Consider the following 23563-nt stretch of genomic DNA (forward strand, 5'->3'; position numbering starts at 1 on the left):
TCTGCCAGGTAAGTATGTATGAAACTTTATTGTACAATAACAATATCATGTTTATTTATCCCAGTCAGTTGGTTTGTCTTGACTATTGCTAGTGCCACACTGTAGTGCATCAATATTAGATTAACTATAGTTTTTTTACTTGTACATTAGAGTACATTTAAGTATGTGCAAAATGAAGTTGTGTAGAATAGGAAATGTTGAAAATAGTTTAAATTGATTTAATTTCCTTTCTTTTTTTATAGGAACCTGCTAGACACAGATGTATTTTCAAAATCGGATCCAATATGCGTGCTCCTTCACCAACCATTTGGCACAACTGAGTGGACAGAACTGAAACGTACTGAATGCATCAAGAACTCTTTGAATCCAGATTTTGCTACTAAAATTCCTCTTACCTACCGCTTTGAAGAACAACAGCGCCTTAAATTCCAAGTGTTTGATGTTGACTTTGATTCTCCTGATTTGGCAGATCATGATTTCATCGGAGACTTTGAATGCACATTAGCACTTTTAGTTAGTTCACAAAAGCTAGAAAAGCCTTTGGTAAATAAGGACTATAGTAATGCAGGTTCAATAATACTTATTACAGAAGAACTCAGCTCTTGTAAAGAGGAGTTATCCATACAGTTTGTTGCCAAAGGTCTGGAAAACAACAGCTGGTTTAGCTCTCTTAATCCTTTTTTGGAGTTTTACAAGGCTAATGAGGATGGAACGTTTACCCTTGTACATCGTACAGAGAAAGTTGCCAACACTGAACATCCAGTTTGGAAAGAATTTAATGTTAAGACACGCTCTTTTTGTAATGGTGACTATGACAGAAATTTAATGGTGAAATGTATGAATTACAAATCAGGTGGAAATCATAAACTTATTGGTGTCTTTTATACCACAGTGAATAAACTGAAGCAAGGTCCTGATAGTGCAAACAACTACTGGGTTATAAATGAGGAAAAGAAGGTAAGCAGCAACAATTTTTGAAGTTGAAGCCTATAAAGAACAGTCACTTTCTTTAAAGATGATAAAAGAAGACCCTTCTCATGTGTGTTAGAAATGGTACATTTAAATTCCTTAAGCTTTGCAAGGACTACTATGCTGTCCACATCATCAAAGGGAAAGGTTAAGGATTTCAAGTTAATTTCTAAGAATATACCGAGATATACACAAAAGAAAAAGGTTTTAGTTTATCCACAGTTCTTATAATTGACACTGCATATCCTTAGGAGTTGCATTCATGTGCATGTACAAGAATTTTCTGTTTTGCTAAAGCCTCAACTGTTGTCCAAGATGGTAATAAAGGTAGAATCATGGTGATTGTAATAGAATATAACATGGCTTAACAACTGCCTGAGGTTGGCTGCAATGGCATTAGTGACAGCATATGCTAATTTTGTACAAGTAACTTACCCAGCAGATATATACTTAGCTATAGACTCGGTCGTCCCGACAGAATTTCAAAACTCGCGGCACACGCGACAGGTAGGTCAGGTGATCCACCATTCCCGCCGCTGGGTGGCGGGGTCTGGAACTATTCCCGTTTTCTAAGCCATAATTTCTCTGTCGGTTGAACGGACAACACCTATTGTTCGTTCCTCCATCTTGGATTTCAACTCGTTTGCCGAGAATTTGGATTGGTTTTTTGGTGACGTATTCTGTTTTTTCTCTGGCTTGGCATACGCTTATTGTGGACTGTTTTTCGACTTTGGTTTTGACTACTCTTTCACGATGTCTGACGCTAAGGCTTCACCTATGTTTAGAGTTTGCAGTAGGGAAGACTGTAAGGTTAGGCTGCCTAAATCGGCATTGGATCCGCATAGTATTTGCGCTAAATGCAGGGAGTATGAATGTTCTTTTATTAACACCTGTGTGGAATGCGAGAACCTTACGGAGCTTGAATGGAAGGAATTATCATCATATGTTAGGAAGCTTGAGAGAGATAGAGTGAGGAAGGCTTCAGCTAGGTCATCTAGTAGATCTTGCTCCTTAGAACAAGAAATTAACTCTCCATCTAACAATTCCCTTAGCCATCAGCTGCTTCTCCCTGTTCTGAATCCAAAGATTCTTCGTCAGAGAGGGAAAATGTAAAAGCTTCAATTAAGAAACTTCAAGCTCAGCTACGAGCTCTAAACCAAGGTAAGAGTGGTGATATGACTTGTGCAGTGTCCCCCAGCTGCAGTGGAGGCGGGGGGGCTCTGACCGGTTCTCATTGCTCCTAGGCCTAGACCTCTTCCAAACTCCCAGGACCAGGGGAGGAGGAATGTCGAAAGCCGCAGGGAGGATGCAGAACATCCCCAACGGTCAGGCGTCCCTTCGGCAGATCCTGTTGTTAAGTACAGGCTGCCTCGGATTGCCGCAGAAAAGGCGTCCTAAAGGAGTGTTTTTCGGCCTCAGACTCTTCCTCTCCTAGACGAGGATGGAGTTCGGCCTCCCGTTCGCGCCCTTTGAAGAGAGCCCTGGAAGGCGCCTAAAGGAGACGCTGCTGACTCCACGCCCAGGAGCGTTTTCCCGAGGATTTGGCCTTTTCGGGACCTAAGAAGACTAGACAAGAGGAGCCTGCTCTTCAGGATCCGACCAAGAAGTTTTTGGTTAATCTGCAAGAGCAATTAGCTTCGCTCGTAGGCTCTTTTGCTAAGGACTTCTACAAGGAGGAAGGATGTCTCGCTCCCTGTTAAGAGTCCGCTAAGCGTCCTTCTTCGTATAGGAGAGAACTCTCACGATCTCCAGGACGTTTATCGCCTTCGTCGAGAGACTCGTCGGATAGGAGTTGTTCTCCTGAGAGAAGAGCCCTTTCGCCCTATAGGCTGTCTTCCCCGAAGCGCCCTCTTAGACACAGCGCATCGAGCAGAAGTCTCGATCGGTTTAGGTGCAAGGAACCGGGAAAACCGATTTAGGTATCAGGATCCCTTGGGTCTTCAGGACCAGGAGCCAGACAGGCGCAAAGAGGCAGCAAGACGCAAGAAAGGACGTCAAGAGCCTCTTAGAACTCTGGATTCAGGACGTCAGGATTCTGCTAGAAGGCAGGAATCAGGACGCTATGAGACCCAGGACGCCATGAGTCAGGGCGCCAGGAGTCAGGCGCAGGAGTCAGGGCGTCAGGAGTCAGGGCGCCAGGAGTTAGGACGCCAGAAAACAGGACGCCAGGAGTACGTTAGGCGTCAAGTGTTAGGGACAAGCCAGCTGTTAAGCGTCAGGAATCAGGACGCGGGGATCTTTTCAAGCGCCCTGAATCAGGACGCCAGGAGCCTAGCAAGCGCCACGAACCCGACGAACCTAGACAACAAGAGTCTAGTAGGCACCAGAGTGTTGCCGACAGACAGGAGCCTCACTCTTCGTATAGGAGTGCTAATGTTCCGCGCTCCTTCTCGGGAAAGGAGTTCTTCTCCCGGGAAGAGCCAGATCACTCCAAAACGATCTCCTTCTGTAGATCAGTTGGACCAGGTATCGGAAGACGAAGAGCCTGTAGATGTAGCAGTTTCGGACTACAAGAGACTTTCTCTTTTGCTGCTAAAGAAGTTCGGAGACTCCCTTCATCCTGCGGACCCTCCTTCACCAGGATCGTTGATGTCCAGCACTAAAGCTCTCAAATCGTCTTCCTTAGTTAAGATGCGCCCCGCTCTTTGTATGAAAAAGGCATTGAAAACTTTTCAGAGTGGTTGACTTCCAGAAGGGAAGCGGCAAGACAGTTTTTTCCTGCCCTCCTTCCAAGTTAACAGGCAAACCAGGAAGGTGGTACGAGACCAAAGAGCCGATGGGGTTAGGTCTGCCTTCTTCCGCGGATGCGGATTTTGCTTCCTTAGTGGACTCTGCTAGGAGGAAGTCGTTGCTGTCTGCTAAGGCGACTTGGGGCATGTGTGAGCTGGACCACCTTTCCTAAAGGGTCCTCTTTAAAACCCTAGAAGTCTTCAACTTATGGACTGGGCTTTAGGAGCATTAGCGAAGAGAGCTCAGGACACGGACTTTGTTTACCATGGAGGAACTTTCGAGCGTCCTGGCTTGCCTGGACAGAGCGGTCATGGACGGTTCTGTGGAAGTTGCCTCTCTCTTTCTTTTTGGAACGGGAGTATTGAAGAAGAGATCTGTCTTTAGCTCTTTCTTAGCAAGAGCAGTATCACCCTTGCAAAGGACATCTCTTCTTTTTGCTCCTTTATCCCCCCCCGCACCTTTTCCACAAGAGACGGTTAGAGAGGTTTCGAAATCTCTTACGGAGAAGGCAACTCAAGATCTCCTCACGCACTCAGCCAAGAAGTTTTAGGCCTGGCAGTGCCGATAGAGAAGAAAGAGAGACCCTCTTTTGTTCAGCCCTTTCGAGGGGCTCCTCTTCTAGAGCCCCTCTTAGAGGTCGAAGACCAGAGAGAAAGAGTAGACCATCTAGAAGGTCCTTCGGGAAGTCTAGATGAACAGCAAGTCCTCCAGACGAAAGTAGGCGCCAGGCTACTCCACTTTGCCAAAGTCTGGGCGCAGAAGGGAGCGGACTCCTGGTCCCTCTCTATCATGAAAAAAGGATACTTGATGTCCCCTTCAGGGAGAATCCTCCCTTGACGACAACCTCCAAGGGAGTTGACCGCCAGATACTCGGATCCGGTCCGCAGAAAGCTTGCTATGGTTGCAAGCAGTGGAACAGATGATTTCCAAGGAAGCGTAGAACTGGTTCAAGATCTCCAGTCTCCAGGATTCTACAATCGGCTATTCCTCGGTACCGAAAGCATCGGGGGGATGGAGACCAGTTCTAGACGTCAGTGCCCTGAATTTCTTTGTCTTGAAGAAGAAATTTTCAATGGAGACGTCTTCCTCTGTTCTATCTGCTCTTCGTCCAGGGGACTGGATGGTGTCCCTGGACCTTCAGGATGCGTATTTCCATGTGCCAATTCATCCGGCAGCAAGGAAGTATCTGAGGTTCATGTTCCAAGGGAAAGTGTTCCAGTTCCGAGCGATGTGCTTCGGACTTTCGACTGCCCCTCAAGTCTTTACGGACATCATGAAGAATGTAGCTTATTGGCTACATCTGGAAGGGATCAGGATCTCGTTATATCTGGACGATTGGCTAATAAGAGCCCAATCGGAGAAAAAATGTCTGGAGGACCTTTTAGTTACTCTAAAGTTGACAAAGTCCTTAGGACTTTTAGTAAATCACGAGAAATCCATGCTGACTCCCCAGCAAAGTATTGTCTATCTGAGGATTCAGATGGATTCTCGGGATTTTCTAGCGTATCCTTCGCAGGAAAGGAGAGAACGCTGCCTAGAAAAGGTGTCAGTCTTCTTAAGGAAAGAAACATTGTTCCGCGAGGGAATGGATGAGCTTGCTGGGGACCCTCTCCTCGATGGAACAGTTCGTTTCCTTAGGAAGACTTCACCTACGACCCCTTCAATTTTATCTGAAGGAGAAGTGGGATTAGGAAAAGTCCAACAATCTGGGAGAGACTTTTCCAATCTCGAAACGGATCAAGGAGAATATCCGTTGGTGGTTAGATTCCACAGAAACAACTAAGCAAAGGAATCTCCCTTCGCTTACAGAACCCGCGCCTAGCGTTGTTTGCAGACGCCTCAGATTCAGGGTGGGGAGCGACCCTAGGTTCGCAAGAAGTGTCAGGCATTTGGGAAGGAGAACAAGTGTCCTGGCACATCAACAAGAAAGAGCTAACAGCCATTCATCTAGCAGCTTTGGTTCATTTCGAGGAACAGGTCTCAGGTCTGGGATTCAGATTCACTCGGACACAACAGCCCTCGCTTATATAAAGAAGCAAGGGGGGACGCATTCCTTTTCCCTGTACGAATCAGCAAAGGATCTGCTGATTTGGGCACAGGAAAGGAAGATCTCTCTCCTCACAAGGTTTGTGCAGGGAGAGAAAAATGTCCGGGCAGATCTGTTTTAAGCAGAAAAGAACAAGTCCTACCCACGGAATGGACTCTCAATCCTCAGATTTGCCAACAACTTTGGCATCTGTGGGGAAGGCCCAATATAGACCTGTTCGCGACCAACAAGAATCACAGATTAGAAACCTATTGCTCCCGATCTCGGATCCTCAAGCAGTAGCAGTAGACAGCTTTCTGCTAGATTGGACGGGCTTGGACGCGTACGCCTTCCCTCCTTTCAAGATAGTAGGAGAAGTGTTGAGGAAGTTCGCTTGCTCGGAAGGAACAAGAATGACCCTCATCGCTCCCTTTTGGCCGGCTCTCGATTGGTTCACAGAGGTGCTGGAGTGGTTAGTGGATTTTTCCAAGATCGCTTCCACTAAGGAACGATCTTCTCAAACAACCCCACTTCGACAGGTTTCATCAAAAACCTCCCCGCTCTAAGTCTGACCGCCTTCAGACTGTCGAAGGACTTGTCAGAGGCAAGGGGCTTTTTTTCACGAGAAGTGGCGAAGGCTATTGCAAGAGCCAGAAGAGTCTCCACTTCTAAAGTATATCAGTCGAAAAGAGTAGTTGTTTAGAAGATGGTGTAAGGAAAAGACAAAAAAAATATCCTCCTCCAGTACCTCTGTAACTGAAATCGCAAGATTTTCTCCTATATTTGAGAAAAAAGACTGTAACCTGCAGTTTCAACAGTGAAGGGTTACAGAAGTATGCTGGCCTCAGTTTTTCGACATAGAGGAATAGATCTGACAAACAATAAAGATCTTCATGACCTATAAGGTCTTTTGAGACCACGAAAGAACATGTAATCAAGAAGCCTAGCTGGAACTTGGATGTGGTCCTCAAGTTCCTAATGTCGGAAAAATTCGTACCGTCTCACGCAGCTTCGTTTAGGGACTTAACAAGAAAGTCTTTATTCCTTTTTGCGTTAGCAACAGCCAAGAGAGTGAGCGAGTTGCAAGCTTTGGAAGGTAAAGTGGGGTTTTAAGAAAGATTCAGCGATTTGCTCCTTCGACCATTTTTTCTAGCGAAAAATGAAAATCCCTCAAAGCCTTGGCCAAGAAGCTTTGAGATAAAAGGAATATCTTCATTAACAGGGAGAGAACTAGAAAAGGACTTTGTGTCCAGTCAGGGCACTCAAGTTCTACCTGGAGAAGAAGAAGTTGCTGAAAGGTACAGAAGAAAGTCTTTGGTGCTCTCTGGAAGAGATCCGAAAAGAGCGATTTCTAAGAACGCCTTACATTCTTCATAAAAGATGTAATAAGGGAAGCTCACCTTAATGCGAAGAAGAGCATTTCAAGGTTTCTCAGAGTGAGAGCTCATGAAGTGAGAGCCATAGCTACGTCGATGGCATTTCACAAAACATGGTCGCTTCAGCTTCAGGCTCTTATAGAGTCGACATTTTGGAGATGTAATTCGGTGTTCGCCTCGAATTACCTAAGAGATGTTAAAATTTTGTACGAAAAGTGCTTTGCTCTGGGAGCGTATGTTTCGGCGAATTCAGTGCTGGGAGAAGGGGCTGAGGCTAATCCTTCCTATTTAGTTTAAGGCTTAAATTACTGTTTATTGGTGGTTGTTTTTATTGGTTAATTGTCAGAGGGAATAGGACCCTCTTACAATTCATAGATTGTAACAAGACTAACATGGTCAGGTGATCGGGATTGGCTTCAGTGCTCTTTGTGATTTGTTTAATAACCTTAACTCTGTCATGTAAGAGGGCGAGTCTCCATTGATATGACAAAAGGTCAAGGCTCTACCATGTAAGTGGTCAGCCCCCATTGGTACGATCCAGTATAGCTCTGTCGCGTAAGCGGCTAGCCCCATTGACACGATCCAAAGAGTTATTCAACCATAGGTTCATTCCTCGTTGAAACTCTTGAGGCAAGCAGACTCATCGACAGTAGTCATGAAGTCTTCAGCCCAATAGAGGTAGGAACTATGGATTATGTTATCCAAGAACATAGGTGTTTTTCCTGTTTTTTAATGTATTTAGTTTAAATATTATTTTGTTTTTAGCTGTCTCTTGCCCGCCACCAAGGGTGCCAATCAGCTAAGTATATATCTGCTGGGTAAGTTACTTGTACAAAAATGATATTGTTAAGATACAATAAAGTTTTGTACATACTTACCTGGCAGATATATACGATTAATGGCCCACCCAGCCTCCCCTCAGGAGACAGGTGGAAGAGAAATTATGGCTTAGAAAACGGGAATAGTTCCAGACCCCGCCACCCAGCGGCGGGAATGGTGGATCACCTGACCTACCTGTCGCGTGTGCCGCGAGTTTTGAAATTCTGTCGGGACGACCGAGTCTATAGCTAAGTATATATCTGCCAGGTAAGTATGTACAAAACTTTATTGTATCTTAACAATATCATTTTTCTGTGTAAATCCCTAGAAACACAGTTCCCTAATATGTGTACATTTATGAACTTTAGGTATGAGAGTTATGCTTTATTATCTTCCTTTCCTCTTGTTTTCACATTAGTTTTTCTTACTTCTGCTAATGTTCTTGAAAAGATGAAGTTTTTCACAGAAAACATATTTTACAAAGGTCCATTATCCCCAAACATATATATTCTTATATCTTGTAGACAGAAGAATCAGAGCTCAGAGTAGCCTTTCACACAGGCATATTTTGACCCATGGTGTCTTATTATCTGTCCTCCTTGTTGTGTAGACGTAATGTGAATCAATAAGAGTGAGGGGATGGGATTTGGTAGTTTTCAAATGATTGACGGGTTTGTTTGAAAAAATATGTTTATATTATATTACATAAACTTTGTTTCATCACAAACCCTTCTGTCATATAGAGCCCAAATAAGTCAGGAAGGAAATTGAGAAGTTTATAGTCTTAAACTTTAGCAAGGATCACAACTAATACCCTTTGTGAAAGATTACAGGTTGACTGACTCATTTAATCACACTACAGTACTTACAAAGCTTATGCTTTTGGTTCAGTACCAGATATTTGTAGATTTTTTGCATTTCACATATGATAATCCAAGAGATGATAATTCACATACAGACTATGGAAAATAGGGAACATTATGGAAATAATACAGGAATACTTTAGAGGATACTTTAACCCTTTCAAAAGCTTCTGATTGATTGCCCATAAGAGTTTTCATCTGAAGTGTTTAAGAAAGAAGCATATTTATCATAAATATATGATAGTTTATTTTGAGTAGAATTAGTGTCCAAACGGAATATAATTGGCGTCATATACAGTAATTATTGCATGCTCAGATTATAGTTTATTTAAATCCAGCATTTCTTATGGGAAACTTGGAGTTTATTTGCTTCTAGAGGAACTGTTATTGACATGGCATTTTTTTCTAATATTCTCCAGAAGCGGAAGGGAAGTCGCTATAAAAATTCAGGGGAAGTGTTAGTAAATAAGGCATACGTTCGGCAAGTGTATTCCTTTCTTGACTATATCAAAGGGGGAATGGAATTTACAGCTTTCTTCGGTATTGACTTTACAGGTTTGTGCTTCAATGTTCTTTTTGACAGTGTGGGCATGGTAATGGCTATCACAGTAAGCTTGGGAAGGGAACTATTTATTCATGTGTGAATATAAGCTAAAATAAGTATTGTTATAGTTTCCAGCAAAGCTGTTAAAATATTTATGGATAAAGTTTCCTGAAAAGGTGTCAGAGATTTATGTTTGTGTATTTTCATTTTCAGCATCCAATGGAGACCCTAAGACTCCACAGTCTCTTCATTACATTAACCCAGTGAATCCTAACCAGTATGTAAGTGCCATCCAGTCAGTAGGGAGTATCATTGAAGAATATGATTCCGACAAGTACTTTCCTGTCCTTGGATTCGGTGCTAAAATGCCTCCTGACTACTCGGTGGTTTCTCACGAATTCTTTGTAAATGGAGATCCTTCAAATCCACACTGTCACAGAATTCAAGGTAAGATTTCATTTGAATTTTTTATTTTTTTTTGTCATTGAAATTTTTAAGGACAGTCAATTTTAAGATGATATGGAAATGAAGATTAAACATATTTTTAAACTAAAAACTGTCTGGTAAATGCTAGAATTAGGTAAATGAAAAGTATCTGCTATGGTATAGATGAAATATTTTTAAGCTGCCTCATTCTTGAAGGGAAGTCTATATATGTACTGTTATTCTTATGTTATATAGGAAATGTCTGAAGAATTTTATGCCATAAGATAATGTAATAATATTACCTCCATTTTCTTTGTATTCTCAAGGCCTCTAGTTTTCCTTGGGTGAGTCAGGACTAAACAAACAATAGTATAGTATCCCTTTTTGTGAATTAGTCCATAGTTAAGTATTGTTGACCCAATTTCTGTGCAGTGCCAATTCCTCCCATATATCCTTCCCTCTGCCAGCATTTTTATACCTCTCTAGCTTTTTGTGAAACAGTAATATAATAATATGTATCTGCCTTGTAGGAGGTTTAATATTTGCATTATGAGTAAATGTGTAAATGGTTTCAACTACAGTACTACAGTTGTAGCTAGGCCTTTGCTGATACCATTCCCCAGTAAGTTGTTTATGTACTGTACTTTTAAGTTTATAATTAGTTTAAAATTAATTTAAACTTGATGTAATTATTCAATTTATTTTCTATCCAATGAAAGAATTAAGTATTAAATTGCATCTCTTTTCTACATAAAAAGAAACATTTTGTTGAGCTACATAGGTAAGAATGACAAATGTTGCTGAATAAGTTCTCTTATAGTCAAGACTCAAGGATGCTGCTTTGAGAGTTGTTGTTGCTGTATTCCACAACATTTTTTTAGGGCAGGAACTTTATTGATTTTACATTTTTCAAAATGGTAAAAAAAAACAATAGTTTAGACCTTAAGACATTGCTAAAACAGGAATATTGTTATCCTGCTTCTCAGGAAATTACTTTTGGCTTTAAAGGTGGTCTGTCTGCTTGTATTAAAATTTCTTTTGGCACTGTACTACTGTGTTGAAATATAGTTTTTATGCATTCAACTTACCTGTCAGATATATACTTAGCTATAGACTCCGTCGTCCATAGCTAAGTATATATCTGCCAGGTAAGTATGCATAAAACTTTACTGTATCATGACAATAACATGTTGAATTTGGACATATAGATGGTTAAAAGGAAACTGCATTCAGTGGTGAAGAAAATAGCTATACAAAAATTCCAAAACCAGATTTTGGCCATGCTATAATTCAGCAGTATGTCTATGCTGTTCAGCATTTTCAGTCCTGTATTACATGATCTGAAAGACATTACTTCTTGTGTCAATATCATTCATAGCAAAGTTGTAAATATCAACAAAATTTTACATTGGACTCTTAAAGAGAAATTGTATAATGTAGGTGAAAATACATTACAGTAAGTAATACACTACATATTTATTGATCAGAATTAATCTTAATATATACGAAAAGATGTTGGGTATTCAATGGTGATCTTTGTTACAATAAAAAATAAATCCTTATTCCTGGAGCTTCAGCAAAGTCTTGCTGTCAGCCACCACCAGACATACAAGAGGCAAAGGTGCTCATGCTTAAAGGATTATTTGCACCATCTTATGTGTACGTATGAGTTTGCAGAGCTCAAGATTTGCAATAGTATATATGGAACTAATTAGTAAGCACCTTATTTATGTAGGATAACTCTGATGGTTTTAATGCTTTTATACCTCAGTAATGATGCACCTACAGCATCTAATGTGATATTGAAACAACCAGCTCATATTTTTTGGGTCTTCAAGAAGAAAAACCATTGAAAGTGGATTTGTATTGCTTGGTAACTAAAGACTCTTACACCATTTTTTAGTTACTCGTGTAACTAATGATTTTACATGAGTAACTTTCCAAGTACTAATTACTTAGCGAACGATTATGCTTGTACGGCATCTGGAATTCAAAATTTTATTTAAGTAGCTTAACCAGTAATTACATAGCTATGAGTTTCTACTTGACAGCAGCTTGAATTTTCAAAATTCGCAGTAGCGATTCTTTTGTTTGTATAAGTGACTAGACATGCCCACTTAAATGATAGGAAAGAGGACCAACCAATTATGCTAACTGTCCAATTTGTTTCTGCTGCTGATACTATCAACACAGTGTTCTTCAAGGCAGCTTGGTTTTTTAAAATTTCGTCTTTTCCCAAATTGGTGAAGTATTTTATTATGGTAGCTTTCAGCATTGTTTTGATAGTGTTTTGTATGTACTAATATCTTTAGTATTTGAATTGTTATTATCGTGGAAATTGTTAACTAGTTAGGAATGTCTGACACTAGCTCTTCTAGTGGCTGCAATACCTGAATGACCAAGTTTTCATATGACTCACACCCATTGCTCTAAGTGTAGAGGACAAATATGCAATTTGTTCCGACACGGCATACAAACCTTCGGTCCTTTTACAATAGGAAGGTACTAGCGGCAGCTGGATAGGTCGTAAGCTTTCGAACAAGGGGTTCAGTAGTTAACTGCTTGTCCGACAGGCGCGCGCGCGCGACTGGGAGGTAAACAAATCTCTTTTGCTTTCGGCCTGCTGGCGTGTAGACGTGTATCATCGCTCTCTGCCCGCTTCATCGTCGTTGCTTTCGCATGGTTGTGTTTTTCTTTTTCTATTTATCTAAATTGTAAGTACAATCATTTCATATTTATTTCCATTGAATTCAATTGTGAATTAAAGGATCTTGGTTTCTCCACGCCCTCCGATTACCCGAGTGCCGGGACTGAAGGGCATAAGTGCGGGAATTCATTTTTCCCAGAAATGATCCTCGTATTGTGTATGCTCGGTGCCGAGGGCGGGAGAGCGCTCGCTCCGAGCTTATATTTTGGTTGGAAATGTGTAGATGAAAATCGTAAGTAAGTGCCCTTTTCATTTATATTTTTTTGACCTGTATGCTCGTTGCCGAGCGAATGCGCTCGGCTCGAAAACTTATTCTGTATGGAAGTGGAATCGCAAGTACAGTATTCTTTTTCATTTTCATATATTTATTTTGATTGTAGCAATACTCATTTTGGATCAGTTTCCGCTCTTACCCGGAAATTGATCCTTTCCCCTTTTTATTTTGAATGAAGTGAAATCGCAAGTGCAGTTCTTTTTCATTTTCATATTTTTATTGAGATTGCATTATTTACTTGGATCAATGTTTCCGCTATTTCCCGGGAATTGATCCTTCCCCTTTTTATTTTGTATGAAGTGAAATCGCAAGCGCAGTATTCTTTTTCATTTTCATATATATTTTGATTGCATCAATTCATTATGGATCAAGGTTTCCGTTCATAATCGGGAATGGATCCTTTTACTAATGCGCTCGATCCGAGCCCTTATTCATTGTGAAGTGAATCGTAATGCAAGATTCTTTTTCATTTTATTCCTTTTATTATTGATTGCATCAATATTTATTTGGTTCAAGTTCCGCTCAGTCAGGGAATTGATCCTTAGCCCTTGCATTCGGGCCGAGGGCACGATTGCTCTCCGGCTCTTATTATTATTGTTGGGTACATGGGTGCTGTGCAGGTGGGGAACGAGAATCCCCCCCTCCCCCCCCCCCCTCAGCTCCACAGATGGCCCTTCCCCTTCGGGGGGGAGGTTATCTGGGTTCTTCTCCTCGCCCGATCCGTCGAGCGCGCGGGGGAGGCACTCGGTGCCCGATGTACAATTGTATTCGGGGTCTTCCACTCGTTCGGTGGTGGGGCTCACCCCCCGCCGCGAGGGGACTTCCCCCCCACTAATCACTACAACTGTTATTTCCGCAGTGCTACTGCCACGAGGGTGGACCTTGGTGAGGTATGGGCGTCCTTCCATTTGCAGGGCGTGCTAGTGTCCAGGGGCTGCGGTTCTATGTCTGGGCCTACTGCGGTCACCCATGGAGTGGTGACCACGCTCCTCACCTGGTGTACTCACCTCACGTGGTAACAGTCTTGCCTACAGCCGCTGTGAAGTGCCGTTCGCCGTACCGAGAGGGGGGCGTGCCGCCGCCGCTCGTGGTTGCGCGCTGCCGCGACCACACTTCCGCTGCCCTAGAGCTCGCCCCTGGACCTGCCGCCGGTACCAGGATGTTGCTGGCTGCTGCACCTCCTGTTTTTTCCGGTGCTGCCTGCCGTACCTACCGATTCTGGGCCGACTGTCCATGCAGTTGCTGCGCTGGCTGTCCCTGCCGTTGCTGCGCTGGCTGTCCCTGCCGTTGCTGCACTGGCTGTCCCTACCGATGCTGTGCTGGCTGTGCCTGCTGTTCCTGAGATGCCCATACCTGCTGACGTCGTCCCTGTTCGTGGTGGTACTACCCCAGACTTTGGTCTGTCTGTACAGGTGCGTCTGGGCCCTGTGGCTTCGGCTACAGCAGCCCCGGCTCCGCCCTGGATAGCAGATCTTACGTCTGTCCTGAGGAAGCTGACGAAGAAGAGGAGGAAGGTGTCGTCGTCGTCGTCTTCATTTTCTTCATCGTCGTCGGCTGCCGCCTCTTCCCCTTCGACTTCTAAGGCTTCACAGCCGAGGAAGAAGAAGGTTGCCTCCTCCTTCCTAAGAAGTCTCCCTCGGGAGCTTCTCGGGACCCGTCTCACCTCAGTGGGACGGGAGGGTTCCTTTCGCTGGTCCTCCTGCTCCTTCGGGAGCGGGGCCCGTCTCTTCTTCCGCAAGGAAGAAGACTACGGGGACCAGAGGGGTACCGGCTAACACCGGTACTTCCTCGCCTGGTGTCAGTGGTTCTGCCACTGCATCAGGGTCCGTCTCGGCCTCTCGTTCGCGGGAGGTACCGAGTGTACGGTCGCCTACCAGCGACCGTGCAGCCAGGAACCAGACCTCTGAGCCCGCTCAGCGTCAGGTTCACGGCACGGGGCGAAAGACTGGTGACAGCCGCTCACGCGACTCTCACCAGACCAGCTCTCGCTCTCGCGGCGACCAGCTGGCTACCCGGGGACGTGACAGTCCACGACCGGCCACGGGCTGAGGCTGGGAAGAGGTCCCCCCGTTCGCCGGTGCCAGCCACGGCTGGAACCAGCGACGTGACGTGCCGTGAGGACAAGCACCGGTCTCACTGTGACAGTGGAGCCTGCAGGTCGCCTGACCGTCGCTCTCACAGAGAGCAATCGGGTACGGCAACCACACCAGCTCTTCTGACACTCGAGATCGGGGTTTTCCGCTGTGCTCATCCAGCCGTTCTCCACAGCGAGACGGTTTCGACCAGGCCTGCAGCTCGATCGCCACCGCGGGTTGACGATCGCCTGCAGCCCTCCAAGCCTGCTGGTTCTGCCAGCGAGCGAGGAGGGAGCGTCAGGTCTGCCTCTCCCCTACCTTCAACCTCCTCGGGTTACACCGGGAGGAGCGAGGTACTGAGGAGTGATCGTGAGGGGTGCGCCCCTCATGATCCCACCACGACGCCCTACGTGCCAGGCACGGTTCTTGGACCGGCCATGACGTATGCGCAAGTGGATGGAGAAGACCGAGAGGGGCTGTCTGTTCCCCCTTCTTAGGAGGAAGGTTCTCGGAATATGCTCTTGTTCGAAGGGCTTAACGGTCCTACTCTGCAAGATGCTGTGACTTCCGAGATCCAGAGGAACTTTGCCGAGGTTATGGCGCTGATTCGTCAGCACAACGACCTCGGGGAAGGATCGCCGCTCCCACCAGCAGAGCCACGTCTCGGCTCAAGTCATTTTGGGGCCCGAGAGGGAACCAAAATCGACGGTAGGGGTCTTGCCGCGATCGGAGCTTGCGACTGTGTTGAACCAGGTAGTCTCTCGTCTCTGGACAAGAAGGCTCTCTCAGTTCTGGCCGGTCGAACAAGCTACTTCCACCTCCTCTACTGCGACAGAGGCGTTTTTACGTGTCTTCGGACCGTATTTGAATACCCCTTCGGTCCTCCTGAGAGGTTTCGACCTCGACGAGGACTGGAATGAGTCGGAGGACGGTATCGGCTCTCTCCTGTCAGGTGTCGATCAGCCCACCCACCCAGACGAGTTCACAAGTGGCGGCAGATCCCCCCTTACCTACAGTACGAGTTCGTAACCCTCCTCGGGAAAACGTTTTCTCCTGACGATACGTTTTCCCAGGCTCTGAGAGGCCATCGCCTTACTCCTTTTCTTCTCCAACTGCTAGTTCCGCTGGGAAGGCGAGCCAGTATCCAATTCCTCCCCCATTCCCTCTCTCCTTACGACTACGAGGGAAAGGGGAGGGATCCTACAGAGATTTCTCTGTAAGATCCCACGTTAGGGGCTGCGCTACCGGGGGGACCTTCAGGTCCTACCTGACGTAAGCCCCCGGTCGTTAAGGAGGATCCTGCCCCTTTCTCGATTTCTACGGGAATCGAGAGGACCACCAGCCGATATCGTTTGACGAATTCGGTGGGGGTTTCGCAGAGTGCTTAGAATTCTACGGAATTTCTAGCGCACTCAGAGTGTTCGAGTTTTTTGTACAAGTAACTTACCCAGCAGATATATACTTAGCTATAGACTCGGTCGTCCCGACAGAATTTCAAAACTCGCGGCACACGCGACAGGTAGGTCAGGTGATCCACCATTCCCGCCCGCTGGGTGGCGGGGGTCTGGACTATTCCCGTTTTCTAAGTCCATAATTTCTCTGTCGGCTTGAACGGACAACACCTATTGTTCGTTCCTCCATCTTGGATTTCAACTCGTTTGCCGAGAATTTGGATTGGTTTTTTTGGTGACGTATTCTGTTTTTTTTCTCTGGCTTGGCATACGCTTATTGTGGACTTTTTTTTCGACTTTGGTTTTGACTACTCTTTCACGATGTCTGACGCTAAGGCTTCACCTATGTTTAGAGTTTGCAGTAGGGAAGACTGTAAGGTTAGGCTGCCTAAATCGGCATTGGATCCGCATAGTATTTGCGCTAAATGCAGGGAGAATGAATGTTCTTTTATTAACACCTGTGTGAATCGAGAACCTTACGGAGCTTGAATGGAAGGTTATTTCATCATATGTTAGGAAGCTTGAGAGAGATAGAGTGAGGAAGGCTTCAGCTAGGTCATCTAGTAGATCTTGCTCCTTAGAACAAGAAATTAACTCTCCATCTAACAATTTTCCCTTAGCCTCAGCTGCTTCTCCCTGTTCTGAATCCAAAGATTCTTCGTCAGAGAGGGAAAATGTAAAAGCTTCAATTAAGAAACTTCAAGCTCAGCTACGAGCTCTAAACCAAGGTAAGAGTGGTGATAGTGACTTGTGCAGTGTCCCCAGTGCAGTGGAGGGGGCGTCTGACCGGTTCCTCTTATTGCTTCCTAGGCCTAATGACCTCTTCCAAACTCCCAGGACCAGGGGAGGAGGAATGTCGAAAGCCGCAGGGAGGATGCAGAACATCCCCAACGGTCAGGCGTCCCTTCGGCAGATCCTGTTGTTAAGTCCCAGGCTGCCTCGGATTGCCGCAGAAAAGGCGTCCTAAAGGAGTGTTTTTCGGCCTCAGACTCTTCCTCTCCTAGACGAGGATGGAGTTCGGCCTCCCGTTCGCGCCCTTTGAAGAGAGCCTGGAAGGCGCCTAAAGGAGACGCTGCTGACTCCAGCCCAGAGCGTTTTCCCGAGGATTGGCCTTCGGGACCTAAGAGACTAGACAAGAGGAGCCTGCTCTCAGGATCCGACCAAGAAGTTTTTGGTTAACTCTGCAAGAGCAATTAGCTTCGCTCGTAGGCTCTTTTGCTAAAGGACTCTACAAGGAGGAAGGATGTCTCGCTCCCTGTTAAGAGTTCCGCTAAGCGTCCTTCTTCGTATAGGAGAGAACTCTCACGATCTCCAGACGTTTATCACCCTTCGTCGAGAGACTCGTCGGATAGGAGTTGTTCTCCTGAGAGAAGAGCCCTTTCGCCCTATAGGCTGTCTTCCCCGAAGCGCCCTCTTAGACACAGCGCATCGAGCAGAAGTCTCGATCGGTTTAGGTGCAAGGAACCGGGAAACCGATTTAGGTATCAGGATCCCTTGGGTCTTCAGGACAGGAGCCAGACAGGCGCAAAGAGGCAGCAAGACGCAAGAAAGGACGTCAAGAGCCTCTTAGAACTCTGGATTCAGGACGTCAGGATTCTGCTAGAAAGGCAGGAATCAGGACGCTATGAGCCAGGACGCCATGAGTCAGGGCGCCAGGAGTCAGGGCGCCAGGAGTCAGGGCGCCAGGAGTCAGGGCGTCAGGAGTCAGGGCGCCAGGAGTTAGGACGCCAGAAAAACAGGACGCCAGGAGTACGTTAGGCGTCAAGTGTTAGGGCGCCAAGAGCCTGTTAAGCGTCAGGAATCAGGACGCGGGGATCTTTTCAAGCGCCCTGAATCAGGACGCCAGGAGCCTAGCAAGCGCCACGAACCCGACGAACCTAGACAACAAGAGTCTAGTAGGCACAAGAGTGTTGCCGACAGACAGGAGCCTCACTCTTCGTATAGGAGTGCTAATGTGTTCCGCGCTTCAGGCCCCTTCTCGGGAAAGGAGTTCTTCTCCCGGGAAGAGCCAGATCACTCCAAAACGATCTCCTTCTGTAGATCAGTTGGACCAGGTATCGGAAGACGAAGAGCCTGTAGATGTAGCAGTTTCGGACTACAAGAGACTTTCTCTTTTGCTGCTAAAGGAGTTCGGAGACTCCCTTCATCCTGCGGACCCTCCTTCACCAGGATCGTTTATGTCCAGCACTAAAGCTCTCAAATCGTCTTCCTTCGTTAAGATGCGCCCCGCTCTTTGTATGAAAGAAAGGCATTGAAAACTTTTTCAGAGTGGTTTTGACTTCCAGAAGGGAAGCGGGCAAGACAGTTTTTTTCCTGCCCTCTTCCAAGTTAACAGGCAAACCAGGAAGGTGGTACGAGACCAAAGAGCCGATGGGGTTAGGTCTGCCTTCTTCCGCGGACTGCGGATTTTGCTTCCTTAGTGGACTCTGCTAGGAGGAAGTCGTTGCTGTCTGCTAAGGCGACTTGGGGCATGTGTGAGCTGGACCACCTTCTAAAGGGCCTCTTTAAAACCCTAGAAGTCTTCAACTTTATGGACTGGGCTTTAGGAGCATTAGCGAAGAGAGCTCAGGACACGGACTTTGTTTCCATGGAGGAACTTTCGAGCGTCTGGCTTGCCTGGACAGAGCGGTCATGGACGGTTCTGTGGAAGTTGCCTCTCTTTTTGGAACGGGAGTATTGAAGAAGAGATCTGTCTTTAGCTCTTTCTTAGCAAGAGCAGTATCACCCTTGCAAAGGACATCTCTTCTTTTTGCTCCTTTATCCCCGCACCTTTTTCCACAAGAGACGGTTAGAGAGGTTTCGAAATCTCTTACGGAGAAGGCAACTCAAGATCTCCTCACGCACTCAGCCAAGAAGTTTAGGCCGGCAGTGCCGATAGAGAAGAAAGAGAGACCCTCTTTTGTTCAGCCCTTTCGAGGGGCCTCCTCTTCTAGAGCCCCTCTTAGAGGTCGAAGACCAGAGAGAAAGAGTAGACCATCTAGAAGGTCCTTCGGGAAGTCTAGATGAACAGCAAGTCCTCCAGACGAAAGTAGGCGCCAGGCTACTCCACTTTGCCAAAGTCTGGGCGCAGAAGGGAGCGGACTCCTGGTCCCTCTCTATCCTGAAAAAAGGATACTTGATCCCCTTCAGGGAGAATCCTCCCTTGACGACAACTCCAAGGGAGTTGACCGCCAGATACTCGGATCCGGTCCGAAAGCTTGCTATGTTGCAAGCAGTGGAACAGATGATTTCCAAGGAAGCGGTAGAACTGGTTCAAGATCTCCAGTCTCCAGGATTCTACATCGGCTAGTTCCTGGTACCGAAAGCATCGGGGGGATGGAGACCAGTTCTAGACGTCAGTGCCCTGAATTTCTTTGTCTTGAAGAAGAAATTTTCAATGGAGACGTCTTCCTCTGTTCTATCTGCTCTTCGTCCAGGGGACTGGATGGTGTCCCTGGACCTTCAGGATGCGTATTTCCATGTGCCAATTCATCCGGCAGCAAGGAAGTATCTGAGGTTCATGTTCCAAGGGAAAGTGTTCCAGTTCCAAGCGATGTGCTTCGGACTTTCGACTGCCCCTCAAGTCTTTACGGACATCATGAAGAATGTAGCTTATTGGCTACATCTGGAAGGGATCAGGATCTCGTTATATCTGGACGATTGGCTAATAAGAGCCCAATCGGAGAAAAAAATGTCAGGACCTTTTAGTTACTCTAAACAAAAGTTGACAAAGTCCTTAGGACTTTTTAGTAAATCACGAGAAATCCATGCTGACTCCCCAGCAAAGTATTGTCTATCTGGGGATTCAGATGGATTCTCGGGGGGATTTTCTAGCGTATCCTTCGCAGGAAAGGAGAGAACGCTGCCTAGAAAAGGTGTCAGTCTTCTTAAGGAAAGAACATTGTTTCCGCGAGGGAATGGATGAGCTTGCTGGGGACCCTCTCCTCGATGGAACAGTTCGTTTCCTTAGGAAGACTTCACCTACGACCCCTTCAATTTTATCTGAAGGAGAATGGGATTGGAAGTCCAACAATCTGGGAGAGACTTTTCCAATCTCGAAACGGATCAAGGAGAATATCCGTTGGTGGTTAGATCCACAGAAAAACTAAGCAAAGGAATCTCCCTTCGCTTACAGAACCCGCGCCTAGCGTTGTTTGCAGACGCCTCAGATTCAGGGTGGGGAGCGACCCTAGGTTCGCAAGAAGTGTCAGGCATTTGGGAAGGAGAACAAGTGTCCTGGCACATCAACAAGAAAGAGCTAACAGCCATTCATCTAGCTTTGGTTCATTTCGAGGAACAGGTCTCAGGTTGGGGCTGGGGTTCAGATTCACTCGGACCAACAACAGCCCTCGCTTATATAAAGAAGCAAGGGGGGACGCATTCCTTTTCCCTGTACGAATCAGCAAAGGATCTGCTGATATTTGGGCACAGGAAAGGAAGATCTCTCTCCTCACAAGGTTTGTGCAGGGAGAGAAAAAATGACCGGGCAGATCTGTTAAGCAGAAAAGAACAAGTCCTACCCACGGAATGGACTCTCAAGCCTCCCCAGATTTGCCAACAACTTTGGCATCTGTGGGAAGGCCCAATATAGACCTGTTCGCGACAACAAGAATCACAGATTAGAAACCTATTGCTCCCGATCTCGGATCCCTCAAGCAGTAGCAGTAGACAGCTTTCTGCTAGATTGGACGGGCTTGGACGCGTACGCCTTCCTCCTTTCAAGATAGTAGGAGAAGTGTTGAGGAAGTTCGCTTGCTCGGAAGGAACAAGAATGACCCTCATCGCTCCTTTTGGCCGGCTCTCGATTGGTTCACAGAGGTGTGGATGTGGGTTAGTGGAATTTTCCAAGATCGCTTCCACTTACAAGGAACGATCTTCTCAAACAACCCCACTTCGACAGGTTTCACAAAAACCTCCCGCTCTAGTCTGACCGCCTTCAGACTGTCGAAGGACTTGTCAGAGCAAGGGGCTTTTCACGAGAAGTGGCGAAGGCTATTGCAAGAGCCAGAAGAGTCTCCACTTCTAAAGTATATCAGTCGAAGTGGGAGTTGTTTAGAAGATGGTGTAAGGAAAAGAAAATATCCTCCTCCAGTACCTCTGTAACTGAAATCGCAGATTTTCTCTATTTGAGAAAAGACTGTAACCTGGCAGTTTCAACAGTGAAGGGTTACAGAAGTATGCTGGCCTCAGTTTTTCGACATAGAGGAATAGATCTGACAAACAATAAAGATCTTCATGACCTTATAAGGTCTTTTGAGACCACGAAAGAACATGTAATCAAGAAGCCTAGCTGGAACTTGGATGTGGTCCTCAAGTTCCTAATGTCGGAAAAACAAAAAAATTCGTACCGTCTCACGCAGCTTCGTTTTAGGGACTTAACAAGAAAGTCTTTATTCCTTTTTGCGTTAGCAACAGCCAAGAGAGTGAGCGAGTTGCAAGCTTTGGAAGGTAAAGTGGGTGTTTAAGAAAGATTCAGCGATTTGCTCCTTTCGACCATTTTTTCTAGCGAAAAATGAAAATCCCTCAAAGCCTTGGGGGCCAAGAAGCTTTGAGATAAAAGGAATATCTTCATTAACAGGGAGAGAACTAGAAAGGACTTTGTGTCCAGTCAGGGCACTCAAGTTCTACCTGGAGAAGAAGAAGTTGCTGAAAGGTACAGAAGAAAGTCTTTGGTGCTCTGTAAGAGATCCGAAAAGAGCGATTTCTAAGAACGCCCTTACATTCTTCATAAAAGATGTAATAAGGGAAGCTCACCTTAAATGCGAAAGAAGAGCATTTCAAGGTTCTCAGAGTGAGAGCATCATGAAGTGAGAGCCATAGCTACGTCGATGGCATTTCACAAAACATGGTCGCTTCAGGCTCTTATAGAGTCGACATTTTGGAGATGTAATTCGGTGTTCGCCTCGAATTACCTAAGAGATGTTAAAATTTCGTACGAAAAGTGCTTTGCTCTGGGAGCGTATGTTTCGGCGAATTCAGTGCTGGGAGAAGGGGCTGAGGCTAATCCTTCCTATTTAGTTTAAGGCTTAAATTACTGTTTATGGTGGTTGTTTTTATTGGTTAATTGTCAGAGGGAATAGGGACCCTCTTACAATTCATAGATTGTAACAAGACTAACATGGTCAGGTGATCGGGATTGGCTTCAGTGCTCTTTGTGATTTGTTTAATAACCTTAACTCTGTCATGTAAGAGGGCGAGTCTCCATTGATATGACAAAAGGTCAAGGCTCTACCATGTAAGTGGGTCAGCCCCCATTGGTACGATCCAGTATAGGCTCTGTCGCGTAAGCGGGCTAGCCCCCATTGACACGATCCAAAGAGTTATTCAACCATAGGTTCATTCCTCGTTGAAACTCTTGAGGCAAGCAGACTCATCGACAGTAGTCATGAAGTCTTCAGCCCAATAAGGTAGGAACTATGGATTATGTTATCCAAGAACATAGGTTGTTTTTTCCTGTTTTTTAATGTATTTAGTTTAAATATTATTTTGTTTTTAGCTGTCTCTTGCCCGCCACCAAGGGTGCCAATCAGCTAAGTATATATCTGCTGGGTAAGTTACTTGTACAAAAATGATATGTTAAGATACAATAAAGTTTTGTACATACTTACCTGGCAGATATATACGATTAATGGCCCACCCAGCCTCCCCTCAGGAGACAGGTGGAAGAGAAATTATGGCTTAGAAAACGGGAATAGTTCCAGACCCCGCCACCCAGCGGCGGGAATGGTGGATCACCTGACCTACCTGTCGCGTGTGCCGCGAGTTTTGAAATTCTGTCGGGACGACCGAGTCTATAGCTAAGTATATATCTGCCAGGTAAGTATGTACAAAACTTTATTGTATCTTAACAATATCATTTTTACGATCTCCAAATACTTAGGCGAGACCACGGTCCAAAGTGAGCGAGAATCCCCGATAATTGTTACACGATAATCGGGAACCTCGCTTATGCTCGAATTCCTGTAATTTCTAGCATTTGGAAGAAGACTGCTGCTGAAAGAAGAGTATCTCACAGTAGGCGATTAACCTGGAATAGAGAAGAGCGGATGGGAACTTCCAGTTTGGCTTGAACTATCGTCTTCGGTATTCTGTTCACCATTGAAGCTTTCCTTTGGGAAAGACTTCTCCTTCACTCTCTTGACTAGAGAACGAAGGCGGTCGATCTCCAATCCTTATTCTCATTCCTCGAGAGGAAAAGAATTTAGGATGGAGGTCGTGGTACAGAACCTACAAAATATACTACGTATATTACCCTCGCGACATGATTCTTTTAACAGTTGAATTGTCCGGGGGGTAGGCGCATACCGTAGTTAACTCTACGGTT

General features: G+C 45.5%; 1 protein-coding gene across 9 annotated transcripts in view; it reads left to right on the forward strand.

Annotated features, from left to right (window-relative positions):
* The window catches only part of LOC135200446 (copine-8-like), a 138432-nt gene that overhangs the window by 13528 nt on the left and 101341 nt on the right, over positions 1 to 23563 (forward strand). For all 9 annotated transcript variants that reach the window (XM_064229086.1, XM_064229085.1, XM_064229084.1 and 6 more), the window contains exons 3-5: positions 243 to 957; positions 9203 to 9338; positions 9541 to 9774. In XM_064229086.1, coding sequence (XP_064085156.1) covers positions 243 to 957; positions 9203 to 9338; positions 9541 to 9774 — 1085 coding nt within the window. The remainder of the gene's footprint in view (positions 1 to 242; positions 958 to 9202; positions 9339 to 9540; positions 9775 to 23563) is intronic.

This window comes from Macrobrachium nipponense, chromosome 26 (genome assembly GCF_015104395.2).
Source record: "Macrobrachium nipponense isolate FS-2020 chromosome 26, ASM1510439v2, whole genome shotgun sequence".
Taxonomy (NCBI): Eukaryota; Metazoa; Arthropoda; class Malacostraca; order Decapoda; family Palaemonidae; genus Macrobrachium; species Macrobrachium nipponense.